Raw genomic sequence first — 24,929 nt, 5'->3', positions numbered from 1 at the left:
TCTCGAGGTCTCGTCTAAGACTTCTAAGTGGAATGTCAGTCGGTCGTCTGGGCTTGTGGTGCTACGATGCATCTCTTATTTCGGGGTGGTGCAGGGTGAGGAGCGATGAGTTAAGAGTTTTTCTCACAGCCCCCATGATGCTCGGTGTCCCTTGCATAGCCTTTAGCAGGACTCCGTTTCAGTGTTAGAAGCTGCACAGAGAGAGCCCGCTCTGAAGGCACAGCACGCCCACCCTGGGGTCTGTCTGTCTGTCCGGTCCAGCCAGCACTGGAATGTAGTGGCTCGTCTCCTGGCCTTCCTGACACCGACATCTGCGGCGTTATCAGACGCGACAGCACTGGTGAATCCACTGCGGTGAACCGCTTCAGTCAGAGCACAGGAATGAAAAACATGGAAGGGAAGAGAGGGGGGTGAGGAGAGAGAGAGAGACGAGTTGCCGTTCTCTCCTCCGATCCAAAAACCCTCTCTTTGATGAATGTGCAGGGGTCAGGAGGTGTGACGTCACCGGGGGCCTCTGGGTGAGCCGGCGTGTTGGCTTTCAGGGTTAGGCACCCCAGGGGAAGGGGGAGGAAGGGACCACAGATAGAGGAGGGGGGCGGGGGGACCCTTTTTCCCAGCCCTGTCATGTGACAGCAGGACTTGTGGTGGGAGCTGCTCTGTGTGTGATAGTCCACGGCCTGGCCGTCCAGTTGAGGACAGGGTCTGTGGCTCAGATGGCCACACAAAGGCTTCCCTGGAACTGCTGGAGGGGGTGCAGGCCTTTTTATTTTCCAGCTGCTGGTGGTGGTGATCACCTGGGAGGCAGGGCTTGGTTGCTGCCCACCCTCCTCCCCCTCACAGCTCTGTGACATGCAGGGGGTAGCTGGGGGGCAGGTGGGCAGGGACCTGCGACTGGAGCCGGTGGATGTGGCAGCCGTGGCAGAGCAGGTGGCCTTCCAGTGGATAACAGCGGTGGCCCTCTTCGTCGTTTAGCTGGAGACCACAGTCCTGAAAGAGTGACATAAAGACAGGAAACATGAACACACCACAAACCAATCAATAACTAAACCCAGACGTGTGTGTGTGTGTGTGTGTGTGTGTGTGCTTTCTTAATACAAAATCTATCTAAAGGAATAGTTTGACATTTTGGGAAATACACTTAGAGTTAGATGAGGAGATCGATATCACTCTCTCACCATTAAATGTGATGCTGCAGCTGGTTAGTTTAGCTTAGCACAAAGACTGGAAACAGGTAAACAGCTAGCCTGGCGCTGTCCAACACATTATATCTAGTTTATTTAATCTGTTTGTTGTAAAACAATTTTACACTTTGGCTTTGGTACAGATATATAACATGTTAATTAGTGAGCTTTACAGGTACTGATGGGCAAATTTTGTTATCTTTGCACAGAGCTAGGCTAGCTGTTTCCAGTCTTTGTGCTAAGCTAAGCTAAGCTGCTACGGGCTGTAGCGTCATATTTTGTATACAGATGTGAGAGTGGTATCAAACTTCTCATCTAACTCTCTGCCAGAGAGTGAATAAGCATATTTCCCCAAACACTGAACTATTCCTTTACGTCTGCTCATCACCACATTACCTGCAGTCACGTTTAGTGATTTTATTTACAAGAAAACTGTAATTAGCGAGAGTGAGCTGTTGGGTGTGTGTTCCCTTCACAGACGTCATCCTTCAGAGTTCAGATGTCCAGAAGGAATTCTGAGTATGAAAGGAGCCAGTTAAGTGCACCCCCCAGACGGGTCCCTTGTCTCGTCTTGTGTATTATTTGTGCATTTCTTTATAAATGGCTGTGTTGGTTGACAAGGATAGCAGCACTGCAAATTCCATGCATTTACGAATGAACACACTGGAATTCTGTGCACATCTGACAGGGACAGGCCCTTTACCACTCTGCTGCTATCATGATTCAGACGAATAAGCAGCTGAAAATTCATGTATTATAAATGAATTTGCACTAAGGCACATGAGAATCTCACTGTATATTCTGCTCAGTATTGTTGCATCTTCTGAAAAACTTGAAAGTTAGAAACCTTGGAGGCAACTCGTGTTTCAGAATCCAAAAAAAGACATGATATTTTCCCCCAATATGTAATGGATTTACCATCTCCAGGATGATTCAGCTCTGGACTTTACCCTTCCTCTGCCCACAAGCCACCCCCCCACAACTTGGCTGAATGATTACCCACTGCTTACATAATGATCCATTTCTATGAAGTGGAATGTCTGCCATTCAGAGACATCAGTCTTATCCGGCTCATGAGGACAGTAGAAATGATCTGTGTCTCAATTCAGTATTTACAATTCAGGGGGAAAAAAACTGCAGAATCACTGCAGTTTGGCATGAAATGTTCATTTGTTTCACTAAACGTTTCTGTCACACACTTGAACTGCAGACCATCTGACGGCCATGAGTGGCAGGATGACTGGGATTTCACAAGCCTGGTTTAGGCAACAAGTCCCCAGCTGAGTTCAGAGCTCAACGTAGGAATGTGCTTTGTCAATGAGTCACAATGTTGAGCTGTAACCTTGGGTTGGTATCCGTCTGTGTGTTTTTTTCTGTGTGTATGTGTGTGTCTCATTCATTCCACAAGAGACTGCAGCGGTGATTCACACTAGCCGCTACAAAACCGAGTCTGGTCTCGTCCCACGATTTGCAGCTCTTAGCCAGGCTCATTGTGTCTGTGGGCCTGAGTGGATGTGCATGTGAATGTGTCTGCGCATGTTCAGGTGTGTGTGTGTGTGTGTGTGTGTGTGTGTGTGGCTCAACAGTGTGAATAGCGCGTATCTGTTTCACAACAGCCTGAAAAGTTTAATTATACACAGCGATGTTGAATCGACTCTAGTCAAATCACATGCTTGGTAGACTGCTCTTACTCATACCCCGAGTGTGTGACTGTGTGTGTGTGTAAGTGTGTGTGTGTGTGAGGACAGAGAGCAGGCCTCACCTCACAGTGGTAACACTCCACATGGTAGTCCTTGTCCATAGAGACTACCCGGATGGTTTCCTCAGAGCCCTAGTGGGACAAACACACAGTAAGACCTTCCCATTACATCAGTCTAGTGTATGATTAAAGTGATGGTCCAATAAACAGCAGGTCGCAGGTTTGATCCCTGCAGCTGCCATGTGTCCTGAAGCAACACACACACACACACACACACACACACACACACACAACCTGCTCCACGCTCTCTGTACAGAAAACTTATATATACATGGTTTTAAGGCAAACAGAAGGAGAACGTTTGGGATTTTCTGGTTGTTTTTATTTTTCCATTTTTATTAGACATAAGACATCCTTACTTTAAGCCTGGTTAGCTTTTAGTTTAAGCGTGACTAACAAGAGATATTAGTACTTAGTTAGTATTAGTACATGACATATTAATAGAAATCTGTATGTCTCACATGAAAGGCTACATTTTAAAATGCTTTACATTCATTTTGAGAAAAAAACACATCTCATCTGATGTTTCTCTTTGAATCTTCCGTAAAAGTGATTTAACATTTAAGAGTGTTTAGCCCTGTTAACCACCATGTGTTCAATACAATTTGGACCATTTGCTGAACTAGAATGGACGTTTAGTAGAAAAGCATATTTCTTGGAGATGACAAACTTAACAGATATGTTAAAACTCTTACGCATTCAGATGTGCTCCTTACCTGGGCTGGAAGGATGGGCTGGTTGCAGGAGGCACACTTGGGAGCAAAAACCCTGTTATGGAAGAGACAAGGTGAATTACAGACCAGGACTTCTTATTCCACGCTTCGTACACATTTTTTCCAAATAAATACCAGGACAAAACTAGTTCTAAATAGTATTAGCAGCAGGAGTACTATGCATTTTGTGACTAACTGTGCTATTTCCATGTTCCAATTTTTCATTTTCGTGCTTGTTTGCAAATTCCAGGCCACATTCTGTTACGCGGTAATCACATTTTATCAGTGTGCAGAGCAGACAGATGCTCTCCTTACGTGTGATAGTCTTTGACACAGTAGATGTTGTTCTCGACGTCCACGGTGAAAGGCACTCCATCTAGTCCCTCTTTACACACCACGCAGCGGAAACAGCCAGGGTGGTAGGACTTGCCTAGCGCCTGGAGGATCTAGACACCCACACACACACACACACACACACACACACACACACACACACAGAAAAAACACACACACGATAACAGTAAGATAACAGTGAGGCCATGGAGTTCATGCAGTAACATACAGTGGACTGCCATCAGGGAGGTTTCGTCAAGTACAGATTTAAACATAAACTCAATGATGTGATATTTTCTGTCTACTGCACTGATAATACATGTTCTGTTTGATGAAGCTCTTACCATCTCCATGATGAGGTGACCACACACGAAGCACTTCTCAGCCGTCTGCTGGAAGCCAGAGTACTGTAAGACAAGACACAGGATTTAGTAACCTCGGCAGTGAATTCTGTGCTGGCCATGCAGTCAGTAGAACGTGTGCAGCTTCACACCTGATGCATGAACTCATTTCAGTTCCGGACTCATCTATAGAGGGTGCTGCTGCGCTCTTTTAATGAACATGAAAGGCGTCTCTTTCAGAATCCTTTGTCTCTCAGCTGACATGTACATCAGGCAGCAGCCACCTGTGGCACTACACCTAATGTCTTTTTTTCTATATTTTTCTGAACAAAGTTTTTGCTGTTTTTCTGCAAGGCCCTCCATCATATCAATACTGTTAAATCCTTCACATTTGGGATGTATGTGTTTGTTGACCAGTGAGCATCAGTGAGCACCCAACTGGGTGTGAAGTGTCTTCTGTGTGTTACAGGAAACAAAACACCCTGTGTCACATCGATTGCTCCTTTCCCTTAAACCCAGAGCGCAGGCAGATAATGAAGGTGACCATCTGCAGCTCACAACCCCCTCAGGGTCGTGACCTGATGACTTCGGGGGGGGGGGGCTGGTAGAGGAGACATGGCTACCAGGTGGAGGTGGGAGGTGGTGATGGGCAAGCTGCCCCCCTGACCTGACTTCTCCACTCCAGATCTACCATCTGCCACCACCCCTGAGACACCCCCGGGGTGACAGTCCAGACAAGTCCAGTCTTAACTGTATGAGGGAGGCGGAAGAAGATTAGTCTCATCCCGTCATCTGACCTGCAGCATCAGTTTATCGCTGAGAGGCCGTGATTGCAAAGTGCAAAACAGGAATTTTAGTATTTCCTAACAGATCAACAGGTTGAACTGAAAGGGGAAGCTGCCTATAAAAAGGAAGTATTGACAGCAGATGAGGCCAGGTGTTCCGACAGTTACATCATAAAGCTGTTTCCAACATTTATGTAACAGGAACCTTTTGTAAGTTCTTTCCTCTGTCACATTTTATTCAAATATTCTTGGTCTTAATAACAGCCTCACATACAGCTACAGTACACAAAACGTAATCATCATTACGTTTGTCATTCATAATGTCATTCTTTCAATTGCACAATTAGCATTTTGTTGAGTTCATCTACATTAAAGTCATCATTACAATATTTCCAACAGAACCCGAAGGCATAGTGAGAGCAGGCCCTGAGTCTGCCCTGTTAACCTGAAACAGATGGACCAGGAGCCTGAGAGCTACAGCTGTCCTCCTCCCACTCTTAATTGTAAGTGCCGGGGAGCAGCTCGTGGGGTAATTGAGCTCCTTGGGGAAATTTGGGGGAAATTAGTGTGAATTGGAGGGGTGGTGCTAAACTCCTAATTGTAGCTGCGATGTCTGTTTCCTCTGGAGGGTTGCAGAACGTAGCCTGAGATCCTAATCCCTCGCCCTCTGCTCCACCCGCTCCTCTGCCATGAGGCAATGATACGGTGCTACCAGCTGATCCACTCATCACAGAACAGAATCAATAATCGGGAACACACAGGTGACTTACCAGGAAGTCCTCCTCACAATAGACCTTCCCGTTGACGTTGTAGAACGCTTTCCCTCGCAGCCTCCGCCCTGAAAAGAAAAACAACAAATGAAATCTACGTATTCAGGTATGGAAGAGATTAGCCAATGTGCCATATAGCCAAAAGTATGTGGACACCTCTTTTATGTACTTTTGGTTTGGGGCATAGTTTGGGCTCGGCTCCTTAGTTCCATTAAAGGCAAATCTTAGTGCTACTGCATACAATAGTATTCAAGACAAAAGTGTGCTTGCAGCTTTGCTGCAATAGTTTGGGGACGGCAGTTTCCTATTTCAACATGACAATGCCATAATATACAAAAGTATGACATCTTTCTCTAAAAAAAAAAAGAGCTTGCTGACAGGAACAAGTACTGTAGTTTAACTTCTGACACTCTAAGTAAACATTCATCATACTGTATGCCTCTTCCTTAATCTCTCTACTCAACAACCACGACAGCAGGTCAGTGTAGAGCAGATGGCTGGTCAAACGTAGGCGACATCCTGCCTGTGCCTCTGTTTAATTACTATGACCATTGATCCCAACAGGATTCCATTCACAACCCATACACAATCAATACAGCAGGCTGCTTTCCAAACCTCCCCCCCCAAAATCTCTCCTCTTCCCTTCCCTGCCATTGTGCACCATTCACAGACAGACCTACAATAGCAGACTGGAGGGAGGATGTGCCTAGCTTTGACACACGCATGAACACCAGTGAGAAAACAAGTTATTGATAAGCATATTGAAATGTATCAATTTGATTATCCATTATCATTATCAAATAAAAACTGATGAAGCCACTTTTAGACATCACTGTAGTGGACTTTCGTCATTATTTTTGACATCTTAAATAAATTTAAATATCATGAAAACAATCAGCAGGTTACAGTCCTACACCTTGCAAACACATCCCACAGAAACGTGCCGGCAACAGGTTCAGCATACTGAGCTTCCAGCTCCGAGTGTAGAGGCTGAATTCCTCTGGGTGAGTCTTCATTCATTAGAATCCAAGTCTGAATCCAATCTAAAAAGAAATTCTGCTGCGGGCTGGCTTCTGCAGCCCCCTGCCATGCACCCCTTACAGCTCGCCCATTCAAATTCATTTAACAGCAGCGGTGTCTCTCTGGCAGTGCGATGACTTCACCCGAGCCTGGCAGACGAAGCACACGGATCTCATAAATCTGCTGGATTAGTCAGATTTAATTGTCGTCCCGAGCCACCATTGATTTTATGGGTGTCCCAGCATGGGAAATCCCACCCCCCCCTCTCTCTCTTTTTAACACTGAAATTTATGCAATTGCTGTATTTCACAGTGAACACAGTGTCACAATGCTTGGAGATGGCAATACATTAACACCCACATAAATGGCTGGAGCAGCCGAGGAATGCTGTCCACACAATAGGTGAGACTTTTAAGACTTTGAGACTGAGGAGCAATTAGCATTTTGGTAGTGTGGAGCAGAGAGAAAAGCGGGATTGAGGAAGAACTCCATGTGAAGCAACTCTTAAGAGACACTGTCTTCAAAACCAAGACTTTGGAGAGGCTAAACTTGCAGGAACAGTGAGATTATAGTGAACAGTGCAGCAGCAGGGGCTGCGAGGTGTTGCTGTGTGCTCGTCTGTGGCCTCTGCTCTGGAGTTTGGGGTCTGGAAGGTGAACACAAAGGCCCCAGCGCTGATGACTGTGTGGAGCGCTGCTAGGGGAGCGGGCCGACTGAGCAAACGGGGACATTCTTTCTGTCTGAGGTCACTAGCTGGTCCCATTCAACCCCCCACACCTCTCCAACACCCGCTCTCTGCCCGTTTCCCTCACCGAGAAAAGGGAGGGGGAGGGCTCCATGCCTGCCTCTCTCTCCTCTGGCCTTTTGTCACCAGACAGAGAACCCGAACAGCGCTACAAGTGATAGAACCGGCAGCCCCATTTACAAGTTACTATCCATCTGCAGGTTTTAGAAAGCCACATGTAAGACCTCTTTAACATTAAATGGAATAGGACATATTACAAACTTAACTGCAAAAATGTGAGATCCAAATGTAAACCTAGTGAACATAAGAAAGGGGCCTCCTGTCAATCTCAAAACAGACCTATATTTTGAATTATAAGTGGTCGAAAGTTTTATATGGACAATAACTGACTGATTGGGCCTAAACAAGCTAAACACACTATTTCCCACTGAACAGCTAAAGAAACTTAAATGGGTGTAAGAAAAACAATATCAGAAAATGTAAGTTACCCTATAAATGGTAATTTACCACAAAATGATTATAAAGACATAATGATGGCTGATTTCGTCCTCTCGCTCTAGTTTATTGTTCTACGGCCACAGTGTTACTGTTGAGGCTTCAGGGCCTTGACCTCTGCACTCCTTAATACTGCTTGCTTGTAATTTTTGGTTATTTAGGAATTAGAGCTCATTCTGCTAATGCACACATTTTGAATGATGGTGTTGCCATGGAAATGAGCTTTGGTCTGATGAAAGAAGACTGATGTGTCACCAAGGCAAAGGTATTATTCGGCTACATTTCCACTCTGCTATAGCGGCTGTGTTGAGCCTGTTCACACATTAAGAAAGAAACCAGCAACATTTACTGGTAGCAATGGAAGGCTGTACGGAGAAAGATGTTGCATCATAGTTTCATTTTAATAAATTCAATTTCTATGGGTTTTCCAACCTTCAATGCAGTGGTCTCAATAAAAAGAATGGATGATTCACTAACAACTTGGCACTTGCTTGCCCTGACCCTAAATGGTTCCTGGCATCACTTAATCCCAAGCTGCCGCAAACAAGTTCTCTCAATCAAATGCTTAAGGCTACATATAAATGGTTACGGTTAGGGTCAAGGTTGAGATGAGAGGATTTCTTTACATGCAGCCTGTGATGAAGGTCTACCTGTGAGTGCAAACCTCTTCTTCTACGGTGAGTAAAGGTGCGGTCACACGTTCAGTCGTCTCTGCAAATGTTCACTCTCATTTACCTCAACTGAAGAATGGTTCTCAACTTTGTTTAACTTTGATGGTAACAGTGTAATCTAGAGTAAACTTGTGTTTGAAAGTGTCATTATTATTAAAGCGTGACTAACTAAAATGTGACTGTACCTTAAAGGCCCTGCACAGCAACACACGTTTTATTTTTGAATTACATGAGGTCACCCAACGTCATGAACCAATAAGAATTAGGCCGTTTATTTGAAACTGAAGACGCGGTGACGCAGTGTGTGGAAGTATTTTGGGATCCATACAGTAGATGGCAAAGTTACCAACAAAGTTAAGGCTGTTTGATTTACTCTTTAACAAATGTGAGAACTCACCTGCTAGCTAGCTTCCCACCCAAGTGAGGCAGAGCAGGCACCAGAAATGTGTGCAGCAACGTCAACTGTACAACGTCGTCTGACTGCCTACATTTTGTTACACACTCATCCTCAGGACCCTCATCAGCAGTTCGTAAGAAGGCCAACACCAATTAGATAGCAAGATTTACAAGCAAGGGTATGTGGCCCACTGGCGCTGTTTCAGGAGAAGGTTTTCATTTCAATCTCAAGACACCGCATAGTACCAGTTAGTTTGAGGATTAAGGTGTAGCCTCTCCAACCCTAACAGGTACAACAAAAATAATCAGAAGGTCCAACAGATGTCAATCAAACACAGTGTGTACACGCCCACACAGTGGACCATGGGTGTGTAGGGCCTTTAAAGCGGTCTAAATATGGCTGCCATTACGACAGGAGGACCCATGCTACGGTGAAGACAATATTCCCATCAAACATTTTAAGTCCTGATATACTGGGAGTCTTTGACTAGATAAATCACGTAGTCACGTTCCATGGAGAAGTATGCTAGTGTGTTTCAACATGTGGTAATTGTTCCTTTTTGCTCCTCTTTGTTTCATAATTTTCAAGAGTGATTCTTAAATAAAATGATTTTGCTGGTTCGTTACTCTTAAGATTACACTGTAATCTCTATGCTTAAAAAAACCCACAGAGCAATGAAGCAGACTGGCCTGTTGAATCTTTGTAACTGAACGTAGGACACACAACACGTCCTCAAGTATGAAATGTTTGGTACTGCCTGATTGACCAAACAAGTGCAATCACACGCCACAAAATGTGGCTGTGCAATCAGGTTGATTAGTCAGAATGTGTAACAGCTTCTGAGCGTCCGATCACAGCCTGCATTCACACTGAACTCGTGCAATGTCAACATCAGGTTTCATCCCTGTCATGGTCACTCCAATGCAGACATCCTTTTTTATAATTGTGACATCCATGCTTACAGACAAAAACAACACTATGTTTTCTGTTATTTGTATTTTATCACTTCAATATTTTTTATCCCACAGCTTCGTCATTTTGTCACTGACAATGCGAGGTGGTATTGCTCTTGCAGGTGGGATGCATCACTCTGTTCTCTGTCTCTGGCAGAGAAGCCGGAGCTCTGGCCAGGCTACAGAACAAATACATGTGGTGGTTCGCTCAGAAAAGGAGCTTCAAACAGATTTTTTATACCATGTCATGGTGAGCCTGTGCAGGCCGGCAGTCTCAACCAGATTTTGAGTATTTTTGGTGGAAACCGTGGAAGGTACAGCACAGGCAGCAGTAAGCGTGAATGATGCTGTTCTCCACTAGAATCAGCCTACGTAGCACCCTGTTTTGACCAGTAACTGCTGCCCTGCCCCTTGAGCCAGCCGAGGTAATATTGAAACCAAAACACACACACACACACACACATTCCAGCACTGTCTTATATCATGATCTGATTGCAAGATATTTATTTGATTGTGAGCTCCGGCTTCTTGGTCTGTGCCAACGTTCAGCACAGAGCATCTGATAAGGTGGGTGGAGTACAGGTAAGATTTTCACTTTCCAAACTGATTTCATACACGATTGGAGGACATCACAATGTTTTCAAACCTGTTTGATATTTGCAAGAAATTTGACCAATTGTCACCTGATTCCAAGTGGACAAAAGTGGGTGGAAAATTGCAGCCACAAAGCTGGTGCAGCGTTTGGCTTTCAAGTACACCCGTAGGGGAAAGGCTGGTGGAAATGTGGCAACCACTGCAGAGGCTAACATGTCTTCAACTGTGCAGAAAAAGAAGAGATGTGGAGAAGAGTGTGTGTGTGTGTGTGTGTGTGTGTGTGAAAGCATCCTCTCTTCAGCTTCTGCTGGAAAAATAATGTTAATAATATCAACCGTTATTTTCTCATCTTGAAGCCTGAGTGCTTTTGGGATTTGAAAGCAGATAAACTGAAATTTCTGCTAATATATTTTTATGCGTTTCAAAATGAGACAAAACTATTGACGACCCTCCTAACACCATTAAATGTGTCCATATTATTTTCAAAAGGACAGTTTGGACAGAAGGACATTTCCAAGGAACATTGTAATTCTGAGCCAAAGTGATGAGGTGTACAGTGAGATTGTGCAAAAGTAGCTAACATATAAACACAAGGCTGAATGATAAGCCGCCAGGTCACGTCTGCCATGCCTTGTGCCATGCGCCCACACAAAAGCAGAGCCGCAAAGCTTCTCCTGCATATAAAGACCTGAGGAGCTGTGGCTGACAAACACCTAATCATTTTGGCCTCTTGTTATAAACATCTGTCATGATTTGTGATATTCTATTGACTCTAGAATAAATAAAAAGCAATATATTAATCAACAGCGAAAATAATATTTAGCTGCAGCTCAAATCGAGGGCACTATTATGACACACACGTCTCACAGCATCCAGTCAGACTGATATTCATTAAAACAAGAGGAGGAACTCAACCGTACGGCTACAACCAAACCAGAAAGGTTAAATCGAGGTTGTGAAAAATACTATACTGCTACAGGCTTGTTAGCCGTCGGCTCACTGACCACCTGCTAATGAGAACGCTTGTTAGTATCTAACAAGCTACTGGCTTTTCTAAGTACATATTTTATATATAGACTGGTGTGGCTTATGTCAGTATATTTTTGATCTACACAGAATATTTGAATCTTAAAGATGAACTTCATGTGGTTCTATGACAGCTGCCACAGTATTTCCTTATTCTTATCATAATCCAATTATTTCTAATAACGCTGCTATAATTAGTGTGCATGTAAACAAGCTGCATGACTCCAGGAACAAAACACAAAGAACTGAGCGTTCTCTATTTTTCAGCTTTCTGATTTCCGCTGCCTGGCAGGTGCAACCGGTGGCGGTGAATGATATGAGAAATTCAAGCCTCTGAGCTCGCCTCTCTCGCCAGAGCTTCTTTCAGAGGCCATTTGGATTACTGTAACACTGTAGCACTGAAATGAGTCATCAGCCTCACGGCCGACAGTCGGCTCTTCCGGCCTGAAGCAGTGTGTTTATTTTATTTATTTTATTCGGGGAGGCCATGCTTATTTTCAACAAGGAGGGTGTTGTAGACAGTCACATGGAAATCTATATTCACTCCAGTTGAAGTGCATTTCTGTGGGAAAACATCTTTTTCATCTTCTCAGTAGTGAAACTCCTGCTACAATTAAAGCTGCTGAGGGACGCCAATGCCTTGTTTAATGGCACTTTAATAGTAGCGGTGAGAGGAGAAGGCTCTGCTCTTTAACATCATACATTAAAATTAACCTCAGCAGATGTACTTTTAGGTGAAATGTGGAAAAGAAAAAGTAACAGAAACATTTAATGCAATTCTTAACAGAAACTGAAAACTGAAATGACCCCAGAACTGCCTGTGTGCATGTGTCTGCACATGTATGCATGCACTCCTCCGCACATGTGTCGTTAAATGTGAGCCCATGCCAGCCTGCTCCCCCTGATAAGCTGGGCTGGTACACTTTGTGACTGTCTGATTGAGGTCCTCCAGGGAAGGCCGGCTGAAGTGGAGGGGGGTAGTTTGCATTCTTGGCCATTTCATGAAAAAAGGGTGCAACCATGGGAGTAAGCCAAGAGGAGGGCTCAATTATGCATGGTTAAACAAAGCCCAAGGCTACCAGCTAGCAATGTCTCAGCAAACTCTGCCTCACTCTGGAGCTCCAGACTCCAGGAGGACCCTACTCAAGAAAAAAAAAGAAAGAAAGAAACCAAAAAACAAACAGGGACATAGGAACGCAGCTCCTGATAAATCACTGGATTGTGTTATGACAAGTGCAGGCACTTTGAAACTAAACTTCTTGGAGCCCTTCAAAACACTGCTTAAAAGAAAACATTCCCATTCACACGAGGTCAAATGATACATCACAGAGTTTACGTTACCAATAAACCATCTCGAGAGGCACGATGGCCTGTGAAGCTATCAACAACGACCTGCGCAGAGCACAGAAAACGACTTGTTAACGAATCCTGGACACGATTCCTCCAATAAACGTAACAATAATTCTCTCAGGAGCTGCCTGTGCTTTTTGTCTAACGGCAATAAAGTCCCACATAGCAATTTTATGAGGTAATTACCCCCCTCCCCAGAAGTAATCCAGCCATTCTTTAAGAGTATTTTTAGTCTTCATAGGAAATAATCTGGTTGTTTTACAAATAAGTTTGTTTGAAAGGTCTGTGTCATCACTGAAAGCAGATTTCTGAGTGCAGCTAGTTAATAAAGCTTAAAACATAATCAGGACTATCAAAGCAGCCCCTTAACCAGGTCAGAGGCTACTTTTCCACAGCAGACCCCACTACTTCAGCAACTGGACACTCAGCATCTGGACCCCCTTTCTTCCGACACACAATAAATCGGAAAGTATGTGGCTTTGGTTACATGTAAATTATAGGCAGTTCTTCCAGAGCCGGAGGGGGTGGGGTGGAGGATCAGTATCCATGTATAGTACACATATGAATGGAAGAAACCTGGCTAAAAAGCTCTCTCCCGACATCTTCCTCTTGTCTCCCCGGGAAACAGGAGAGGAGGGCTGGAGTCGGGTGTCAGGGACGTCCAAGAAACACACACACACACACACACACACACACTCACACACACACACACACACTATATACTTTGAGCTCAAGAACAGATTTAATTACAGTCTTAAAGACCAAATAATGTCAGCATTTGATTTCTTTGTGGCATTATTAGCTCGTTCTGAGCTGCCCTGTTATTCTACTGAACAGACATTTTTTTTTAAGCAGCATGTTTTGATTACCGACTATAACACCACCTTTGACAGCAAGCTGGTGATACTAATGATGATTTTTCAACAGTGACAACAGCCGCTGGAGCTTAGATCAAGGCTGTATGAAAGAACACAGAAATCTGCCGACAGAGAAGGTGGAGAGGCCGGACACAAACTGAAGCACAAGCATTAGCACACATTTTTCCCGCTGTTTTCTATGTTTTCTGAGAACAACTGATGCTGCCTGTAAGTCGTTAGATGTGTTTAAGGCATAAACACACCACTTGTCTTTAATCACCAGAAAAGCACTAAAATATAAAGTGGCAAACTAACTTGGTTTGGCTTAAGAACCACCGATTAGCCGGGTTCCAGACCCCCAATCACCGCTCACATCTCAGATCTTTTCAGCAATTCAAATTTGACAGCTGTTTTCCCTGGCTAAAGAAACAATTGGCCAATCAGAGCTTTGTAGGTGAGATTAAGAATGACGCACAACCAGAAATTTTGCGACAGAAAAATGTCCACAAGAGCGCAATACGCGTGAATGAGATTGACGCAGCTGTACAGGTTGTTGTTCATCAAATTAAAGAACTAACAGCTCTTACATCAACATATTTCCTCACTCTTTGTAAAAAAAAGGTTAACGGCTCATAGGGACCGCTACCACTGCTTCCGTGTAGACCAGAGGTTTCCAAACTGTGAGGCATGCCACCCCGGGGAGCGCGGGAGAGTTGCAGGGGGTTGCATGCAGGTGTTCTAAAAGCAACATGTTGGTTATTGTACTTTGGCCCGCTTATCAACACAGTCAGAAGCTGCAACTGCAGCAGCTGTTGTGACACACAGCTCATGGAGACAATTAAGGTACTTTAAATCCATTGCCACAATTTGTTTAAAATCGTTCTCCTTCTCGATGTCATAACTCAAAATCTGACCACAGAGACATGATACATGTTTTCAGACTCAGTGTGACTAACACCTCATTAATCTCCAATGTCCGTTGCGAATAAACATCCATTTTCCAGTTTTCTCCAGTACCAAAATAATCCAGTGACAGTTGTGTGTACATCCGTGGGTGCACTGCAACACAGGAACTGCTAAAAGCTAATTCGGCATACTTTTAATGGTGCCAATTTGCAAAAATGTAAACAAATACAGGCAAAACAAAAACGGGGTTCAAGTTGTAGCCCATAGCATAACTCTCTGAATACACAGCAACATCATATTTCTTCTTCATGTCCCCTAAAGCATTATTGGAACTGTAGTGCCAAAATATCTACCACACAGAAGTAAGACAAAGAATAATAATAATGATAAAATCCACAGTGGGGTCCAAAGTGTCAGACTTTGAAAAACCCTGAAGTAGACCAATAATGGCGTCTGCGCTTCTCGTTATTGATTGGTTATGGCAAAATATCAACTCCTCCAACACAGAGATTGGGTAACATGATCGCGAGAGTTTTTGACAAGCAGTTAACACTGTATGTATGCAGCATCCCTGGTTTCCAAATATAGAAAGCAGACTGTAGAGAGCAAGCCGCAAGTACCAGTTCATACGCAGCTTCTCACATTTCAAATCTGCTACCTGCTGCGGAAATGGTCTTTGCTTCAGGTCGGAAAGGTTGGTCACTATGAGAATGGCTATGCTCACATGCCAGATGCATTGAGGTGGGATACCGTCCACATCTGCAGACCAGATGATGAACCAGTTTTACTTACCACAGGAGCAGCAGGTGAAGCAGTTTGTGTGATACAGGTTCCCCATGGCCTGGCAGGCTTGGCTGGCTCCGTACACACCCTTCCCACATTTGACGCAGATACCTGTTAGAGACACATGGTCAGTTAGCCAATGTTATGTATCCTGAACAAAATACTTTGTATGCAACAGCAGAATAACAGCATCCTGCATTCAGAGTGGAGAGAAAATCTCCTGGGAATCATTTAGAGCACTTTGTCATCATGAGATTTTAACATGGTTAGAATTACACATCATTCTTTGGCCCCAAAGCAAAGTGTTTGAGATTGAGTGGATGTCGAACTAGCTTGCACTATTCTGTTTGCTACCAGTGTGCACCATTAGAATCCAACAATTGCTGGACATGCTGCCAGTTTTGTTGGAGCTTTGTTGGAAAGCTGATCCAAAAAGCGATTCTGCCAAACCATGTGTGCGTCCCTTTAATTATACAACAGTCAAAAAAGATGAAAATGATCAACCTGCTACAAATATCATCACTACTGTATTTCCAGAGGCAGATTTCATCCCGTTCTCTCTGCAGCTTCTGAAGAGCAACATCACAATGATATTCTGAGATGTCAAAGCACGTCAGGCTCTTTGTGCCAAACACAAAACGTTACTCAGCTATTAGAGATGCAGATTTGCTTTCAAGTGAAGGCTAAAGATGTAGGAGAGCGTTCCACATTTCAGTTTGTAATTATTAATTCGCAAGTCATATTTCTTAAAAATGATTTCTATTCCAGCTGCATATGTCTGACCCAAACTTCTGTCATTTCCATGCATTACATCATACTGTTTGAAGGCATACTACTGCAAGAAAGCTGATGTTATATTAAAATACGCTGACAGGAAATGCAGTGGATGTGAGGGGACTGTCGGGGTCAGTGATGTGCTGCTGCACAATCATACCAGAGTAAGAAACTTTTGCACTCCTGAATTGACTTTAAAGGGTATTTTGGACATTGCTAGGAGTCCATTTGTATTGAACTACAGTATATAACATTTGAACAGAACTTGTTTTGGATGCTTTACAGAGGAGGATGGTACTGTTTATCCCACTCTTCCTCTATATTTTGGGCCATTAACAGGATTTTAGAAATACTGGGGTCAGGAGTTCAAACTCCCTCAGCACATCTCCGTCCCCCCACTAAGAAATGTTTGAGTAGTCACAAAAGGTTGTTTCTCACTACAACATTAAATATCTATGAAATGTAAAGTTACCAGTTATCATTTATTATGAACTTATTAATAAAACTCTCAGCTCATCAGCTTCATCAGGACCATGTGGGTGTTTGACTGAGCCCCGTCCACCTCAAAGCAGCGAGAGGAGGACAGACAAAAACACAGAATACATAAATCTTTCATGTAAAACAACCATAACTACTCCAACATGTTTGTGTCCTTGTAGAATTCAAACACTCGCCATAAAAAGCTAAAAAAGCAGGGTCTTCAAAAACTCATAGTGTGTGACTTTAATGTCCTCCTCAGGTTGTACAAACAGCAAATTTCTCAGAAACGTGGTGTCCCTAATGGTAGCTACAGCCTCATCGATAGTGAATGTGTGGTTTGTGAGGCTGTATGGTTGCTGCTCCCACCTGAGGGGCAACTTTTCTCACCCAGACCACAGTGGGAAGAAAGCCCCCAGTCACAGTGTTGTCAATAGATAGTGGACCATGCAGGACTGGGGTTGCATTCCAATTTGACAACTCAACAGAAAAATGTGAAAAGGAAGGAATTTTAAAAACAGGTACTCTCGATAAATGTTTCACTGTAGAGATACTGGGGTTTGCCTGGGGAAAGGGCAGATTAACAGAGGTCGTCAGGGAACGGATATTGTTAACTAATCATTCACTTTGAAAGTCACATTACTGTCCCTATGATTACAATGTTGCGCTTTTACCATTAGGGTGACTGTCAGTCCCAAACCAGGATGTATGGAGGATGAGTGATGCACTGACCAACCCAGGGAGGAAAAGTCCAGCTATCCACCGGTACATGAGTACTACTACATAAGGCCGAGCAAAGCAACTACATAGAGTATTATGTGTATAGATAGGGAAAAAAACAGTGGCTTAAAACTATCGGGCCGCAGCAGAAGCAGCAGCAGACTAACGATCTCCAAACTCTCACGCACAAGACGACCTCCACCGGGGTCACATTCCTCAGGGAGTGCAGGGTCAAAGCCTGGGTGGGGTGAGTCCAGGGTCACAGTGCCTACAGGACACAAGATCTCACAAGATCCCAACAGGGAGCTGCGCCCCTCCTCCTCCTCCCACAGATAAATTATTACATTTACTTATCTTTGAAATAAACACATAATTCAGGACGGACTCGGAGCGGGGGAACACTCTCTGTGACGTAATCGTAGAATTCCCTGGCTATCTGAAGCAACAATTTCCCTTTCATAACAGCTCCAGTGCTCTCTGTGACATTGAAAGCAACAGATAAAAGGACAAGGGTACAGGAAAAGCACCCAAAGGTTACATGTCTTCCCTTTAAACCTGAGGTGTTTGCACAAATAATTCATCGGAATCAAAGTCAAATATTGGCGTTTCCTGGTGTGACCTGAACTCATGACTTCACTCATGCACTCAACAGAGATAACAAAACGGGCGATAAACGAGTAGGCTTCAAGTGATATTAAACAATTTCTCTAAAATCAAAGTCTTGCTGCAGAACCATTAAAGCAGGAAGTCATCTGACCATAGTTGTCAATAACCAATAACATTTACTGTTGCATATCATTTCTTTAAAATTCTTCCATTCCTGACAGGACTCCTGGCAGTGTCTGGCTCAGCATGGGTAACCCGTGTGTTTCTTATTCATTGCTGCAGCTCGGGGGAACATAAGGCCACGTTGTAAATAGAAAGGCTTTTCATGGACTCAATGAGAATATGTCTGTAAATAAAAATGCCCTTCTGTAGCCTTTTTCATAAGAAAATCGTCCACACACTAACAGTTGCTCCCGGTAAATTTCACATGTTGCATTTCGGTCAGATGGCATTTACCAAATGTCAATGAAGCGTTCCTTTCTTTCAGACTTTTCATTTTAGTTTTCCTCTTGACATATGCAGAACAAACTGCTTAACTTTCTAATGTTATAATGAAACACAGGAGCTGTAGACTAATTGTAATACAGACAATTTATGACCAGCTTATTACTTATTTATACCCTATTATGTTGTTATTTGTCCGTTTTATTTCTATAGCTTTTTATTCTATTCTAGTGCTCATCTTTTCCTTTCCTGATCACTTTCTGCCACTGTAATGACCTCGTTGCCCCTCATCTCATCCAGTATCAAAACCTCAACTCTTCATCTAATATTGTTGCTTGTGATTGGCTTGTAATTATGAACGCTACCTCTCTTGTGTAAGCGGACAGAGTGAATATTTAGTGAGGCCAGACAACCCAAAGAGAGCCAGACCACGACACATGCTCCTTCCTCAGTGTGCATCGGGCCACACACTGGACCTATGCACACTTTGTTCCTCTTGTGTTACTGCATCAGGACGGCATACTTCCTTCTCTGGTTATTTGCAATGACAACAACAGACTTTTGATGTAGCACATATTATGAATGTTATTGGTAACAGCATATGGGTGGAGTGAAATAAAGTCCTGCACCTTCCATCATTGTGAAACGTAAGCGAATTGTCTCTAATTTTGTGACTAATCGTAACTCAGATTACATAGTGTGATGTAAATGTTATTCACGACTGTTCTTTGTGTATTGATGTCTCTACAGTATTGTCTTCCTGTCGTCTGTCACACTCGTGTAGACCACAGTGTAGCTTTGACACAGAGGGTTACTTCCAGAATTTCAACATGTATCACATGGGCCGACCAGGTACAACTGACTCACTACGCATCTGTCTGAATGCCAAGTAGCAAAGTCACTGATTCTCTGTGTTACAAAGCTGACAGCTAGTGGACTAACACAACGGCAACTGTTTGACAGTGGAGTTTATATTTCAGTAAACAACCACCTTCTGGTGGGAATGAGTCGCATGTGTGGCAGGTGTGTGTGTGTGTGTGTGTGTTTTTCACCCTTATGCACAACTATCTAGCCTCATGATAAGAAGAGTTGCAACAGCTATACTTTATATAAAATCTTTTTTTATTTTTTTCCAACAGAATCAATCTATGGCCATGCAATTACTGACATGGCTCTCTGGCTTCGACTCTCTACCCAACGGCGAAACTAAAACTATGATTTATTTATAACACTACATCAACTTACCTTCATTACTTTATTCCCTCTGGTTGCAGCTATACTGCAGTTTTTTTTTTAACTCTAGACGAAGGCAAGACTGTGAAGGCTTCAATTGTCAATGTGAGAAAACCACTGAAAACTGCTGTAAAAAGGGACAAACATCAGTAACAAAAATCAACGTGATTTGTTATCATTTCCACACAAATGCTAAAGAAGTGTCTTATGAGTGAGGATGTGGTTATCAGGAGAGTAGGGAACCCCTGAAGCGCTTTTGTTATTCATTTAAAAACAGGATGCTGAATCCCTCGTGTGCCCATTTCATAACATGCCCATGTGGCAAGGACAGGATGTTGTGCATTCACTGGGGTTAAAAATAAAGTGGCATCACATGACGCACAAACACCCCTGCACCTTTGAACTAAAACACTGTTGTTGAGATAAATTCATCATGTTTGCTTTATTCGATAGCAGCAGTAGTACACTGCTCAATGTTGGCATGTTGTTGTGCTTGTGAGAAGGCTTTTGAACATTAGACTCAAACCGATGAGTCTGATGATGAAATAAAAACAGGGGATGAGTGCAGTGTGTCAGTATAAAGAAAATACATTTTATGTCATTTCTGAGAGAAGAAATGTAATGTGGAAGACCACACAAAGGAAAACCTTTCTGATGTAATAGTGACATGATTAGAATATATTAATAATGATCATTCATTTCAGCAAAGAGTGTTTTATAAACAATCTTCAGTTCATATTCTACAATCACTGGAAACAACACAGAACGTGCTGCGGGTTGTAAGAAGGTTTGCACAGCCTGACTCATGAAACTTTAATGACCACTCAGTGTGACTTCTTACAGCACAATATCAAACCAATCTCCCAAGACACACGCAGGTTACATGAGAAGTGTCAATCAAACAAACGCAAGGTAAAATGTATAGCGGGATGAACTGCACGTCTTTGTGGAGCCAAATGCTGGCAAACCATTTAAAACCTCTGCACGTCTTATAGGAGTGACTCAGTCACTGCACACGGAGCAGGTTCATGTATCTTTCCAACACAAAACAATCATGGTCCTCCAAGAAAGCAGCTTTTTACTTCCAAATCTTCAACAAGGAACAGTGGAAAAAGGCCAGCAGATAGCCTTTAGGGCATCAACTCCTGGAAATACAACTTCATTTCAGAAGCGAGGTCTTCACTTGTAAGACATCTGACACATCAGAGGATAACGAAGGCTTCAAACTTAAAGTGAAAATTATACATCTTATCTTGTGTCAGCTACAATTTGTGCATGTGCAGCATATGCAGAGCGCACAGGGCCGGCCAGTGAGTGTGCTGTTGTCTACAAGCCGGCGTGTGTGTGTGTGTCAGGCATGTGCATGACTACTGCCATTATAATTCTGGGCAGGTGATCAGACTTGACCCCCACCAACTATGTCTGGCCCGTCAGCCAAGATCGTGTGCCAAGTGTCTGGTGTTGCCCGACTCCCCACTGGCTGGTTAATGAAGGGCTTCGCGGGGGGAGTCAGGGCGGGGTGGTGGTGGAGAGGAGGGGAGGGAAGGGGTGGGGTGGGCCTCCCTCTGCTGCTTCAATTGCAGGCCTGTATTGGGCCAGCTGTTGATTCACAGCTCCTTCGCCACCACAACAAACAGAGGCCACACAAGGGCCGGCCGGCAGAGCAGAGCCGGGCAGTGTGGGACACTGGCAGGCAGTGCTGCCCCCCCTCCGGAAAAAAAAAAAAAAAGCCCCAGCGATCAATTTCTCCACTGTCGCTACGGAAACAGAGCTGTCTCTATTGGGCTCGGTGTGAGGAGCGTCAGACTGCATTCTTCTCTCTCCTTTTCCTTTCTCCGTCTTCTCTATCTTATTCCACCCTCTCGCTTCTTCCTCCGTCACCACCACCCCCCCACCCCACCCCGCCCCCCCTTGATGTCTTCCTCATTTTTTCCCCACCCGTCTTCTCTCACCTGCTTCTCTCTCGAACAAATCAACAGCTGTCTCAGCCTCACTCTGAGCAAGTGCACTGGCTATAAAACAAGTCACTGTTCTCAGACTGCGGCCATTTGTCTGGCTGCTAATTCAAAGGTAGACAGCAACTTCCTCAGCAGGCTTGCTGTGGTTGTGTTACTGCTGCTGAACACAAACACATTTGCTCTCACAGTCCCTAATGCACCACAATGTTCAATTCTCGAAATTCGACAAAAACCAAATCACGGACCACTATCTACACCCCGTCCTCCAGACGATAACTGCATTTTCAACAAATCCAGACCGCGCTGCTCTGAATGACCGAAGGCTGCCTGCTTTGGCAGAACAGAAGGTTCCATTCAGCGAGGTGCAGCGCTGTGCAAATGTTAGCTCTGCCAAGACAGAAATTAGTATTGCCCTCCAAAGCCACTCTTATCTGCCACAGAGGGACCTGTTAGTGGTAATGTAACATTAGCAGGTTGCAAATAGACCTTGAAGAGATGACAAAACTATAAATAAGCCTCAACAGGAAAACACTTCTATTTCTTTCAATTCCAATTTCAGTGAGCACTTGTCTGCATTATAACAGACCAAGTTACACATGACATTTTGCACTGCTGGTACTATTACGTGTTTGTTCAATTGTTGCCATGGAGAATTCTTTGTGTTCAGTGGAACAAAAAAATAAGGGAAAACATTGCTCATCAGCTGAAAACCTTCACTTTGGGCACGTTGTTTTGGATTTTAACCTTGCTCCCCAGATTACCTGGTGAGGTCTGAAGTGTACAAAAACAGTGTAGGAGGAGGAGTCAAGGTCAGAGCATCATTGCCTTACACAGGCATGTGAGGAGAAACTCCATGGGTCATTATCGCAGCGGCAGGGGTTCAATTCGGCCCTTTGCTGCATATCATCCTCTCTCTCTCTCCCCTGCCTTTCCTGTCTGTCTCCAGCTTTCACTATCATAATAAAGCATAAATGCCAAAAGAAAAAATCATCTTAAAAAAAAACATCCATTTGACTGCTCTGGAGCTGAGCTGCTGCGACAAAATTAGTTATTTTACATCAATCAGGCACCCACAGCTCAAAAGCATGCCAGGATCTCAATCAAAGGACTACTAAGACAACCCACTTCCCTAAATCACCTATTAGTTGATGCAAGACCTTTGGCGGTCCATATGATACAATACAAAGTGTTCAATGAATCTTTGGGTCTCTTAACTCTCAGGTGCTCTAAGGGCCACAGAACCAAAAACTCATCCTATACAAAACACAGCACTGATAAGGGGAGGCTCATGTTCTAGATAATTAACATTGGGTCAAACTGAGCTATGTAGAAGTCCCAGTGGTTTTGACTTCCCATGCTAAAACTGATTCTGCAACACACGTTTGTTTGCATGTTCTGGTGTTTCTTTTTCAATCGTGTCTACTAGTAAGTTTTGAAAAGATCAGATCAAATTCAGGTTTATTTTAAAAACAAACCTGCATTTAATATCACCTACCAAAGTATTCCTTTTTCATGTGCATCTCTAACTCCTTTTCCAGCTCCAAGGTGAGCGCCTCCAGCCGCCTCTCCGCCTGGCTGGGTCCACTCTCTCGGCTGGGGGTCACCTGGTACGGCAGCTTAAACCTCTGGCCTGAGGAAGCGGTTTTTGAGGACACCCCATAACAAAACGACGATGGCGACCCCGCGGTCATCTCCGCAGTGCCTCCCGTCTGGGCTGACTGCTGCTGGGGTTCCGGCACCGCGGAGAGCCCCTGGAGGTGGATGCGGCTTTGGATCCCGTTGGAGTCTCCAAACTCCTGCAGCAGCGTGTCCTCGTGCAAACTGCTGCCCAGCATCGACGACCTGGGCGAGGGCAGCTGCAGATCTGGGTAGGTGCTCATAGACCCCCTGGAGCTGCGGGAACTTCTGGAGCTGTGACTGGAGATGCTGGACCGGGGACTGACCACGCAGTTTGCGGTGGTCCCCGGTCTTGCGCTCCCGTCCTGGCTGCAGATGCTCGAACGAGGACTCGCCAGCGGCGCCGCGTGTAAAATCGCCCCCTCCAGATCGTGGTTGACCACGGGCCCGTACCGCGAGTCCGAGTAACTGGACCTCGGGCTGGTGGTGAAGGAGTACTGGCTTGCCGTGCTCGACCTGGGGCTGTTGTGCCTCTGGTCGTAGCCCATGCTGATGCCGCTGGTGCGGTTGCTGCTGGGCTTGCTGCAGCAGTCACAGCTGTTGAGGCTGGCCCGGGGGCTGGAGTGTTTACTCGTGTCGCTGGCCGTGCTTGCATAGCTGGATCTGGGACTAAGGACACTGTTGCCCTCACAGTGAACTAAACTAGACCTGGGGCTCGTGTACCTGTCCTGACCCGGCACCACCAAACTAGTACGCGGGCTGCTGATGCTCGACCTCGGGCTGGCATGCTTGCTCTGCTCTTGAGAGGACAGGGAGGATGCTAGGCTGGACCGGGGACTGGTGGCGTTATACCTCCCGTCGTGGCTGCTGGTAATGCAGACACTGTTGCACCTGTTGCCGGGCAGAGCCACCGGTTTGTTGAGGGGCACGCCGTCAAAGGCGGAGCCGGTGCTGTACCTGTGGCCCTGCACCTCCAGAGAGTACCTCCTGTGCCTCTCGGAAGCGCCCGTGTAGCACGGCAGAGCCACCTCGGATTTGGTGCAACAGCCCTCCTCACTATAAACCGCGTCTCTCTGAGGGGCACAAAAATCCACAGGAACGGTCCGGTTGCAGTTCACGGGGCGCACCGGAGCCGCGTTGTACACTTTATTCCCGGTCGTGAAATTCTCCACAGTGTGATGCTGCTGGTGGAGCACAGAGGTACCATTCATCGGCTTACTTTTATGCTCCGCCACCGCCGGAGCCGAAAAGTCTAAATCGGGGTTAATCACCAAGTCTCTCCTCGCGTTGTACATCCCGTCTTTATACGCATCGTACAAGGAAAGGTCCTCCATCAGTTTACTGGCCCGGAGTCCCAAATCCTCCTGGTAGTGCTCCATGTTGTGCTCCCGAGGCGAGAAACAAGTTCAGAGTGTGCTCCG

General features: G+C 44.7%; 1 protein-coding gene across 1 annotated transcript; it reads right to left on the bottom strand.

The window, feature by feature from the left end:
* Positions 1-834: 834 nt before the first annotated feature.
* Positions 835-24,929, bottom strand: wtip (WT1 interacting protein). The gene is made up of 8 exons (XM_070908886.1): positions 23,387-24,929; positions 15,689-15,790; positions 5,883-5,950; positions 4,331-4,393; positions 3,969-4,099; positions 3,657-3,708; positions 2,944-3,012; positions 835-987 (listed from the first exon to the last, which is right to left on the bottom strand). The coding sequence occupies exons 1-8, from the start codon at positions 24,885-24,887 to the stop codon at positions 835-837; spliced, it is 2,139 nt and encodes a 712-aa protein (XP_070764987.1). The 5' UTR covers positions 24,888-24,929.

The sequence above is a fragment of the Enoplosus armatus genome, chromosome 1, assembly GCF_043641665.1.
Source record: "Enoplosus armatus isolate fEnoArm2 chromosome 1, fEnoArm2.hap1, whole genome shotgun sequence".
Taxonomy (NCBI): domain Eukaryota; kingdom Metazoa; phylum Chordata; class Actinopteri; order Centrarchiformes; family Enoplosidae; genus Enoplosus; species Enoplosus armatus.
This window is presented reverse-complemented; position numbering and strand designations above follow the sequence as displayed.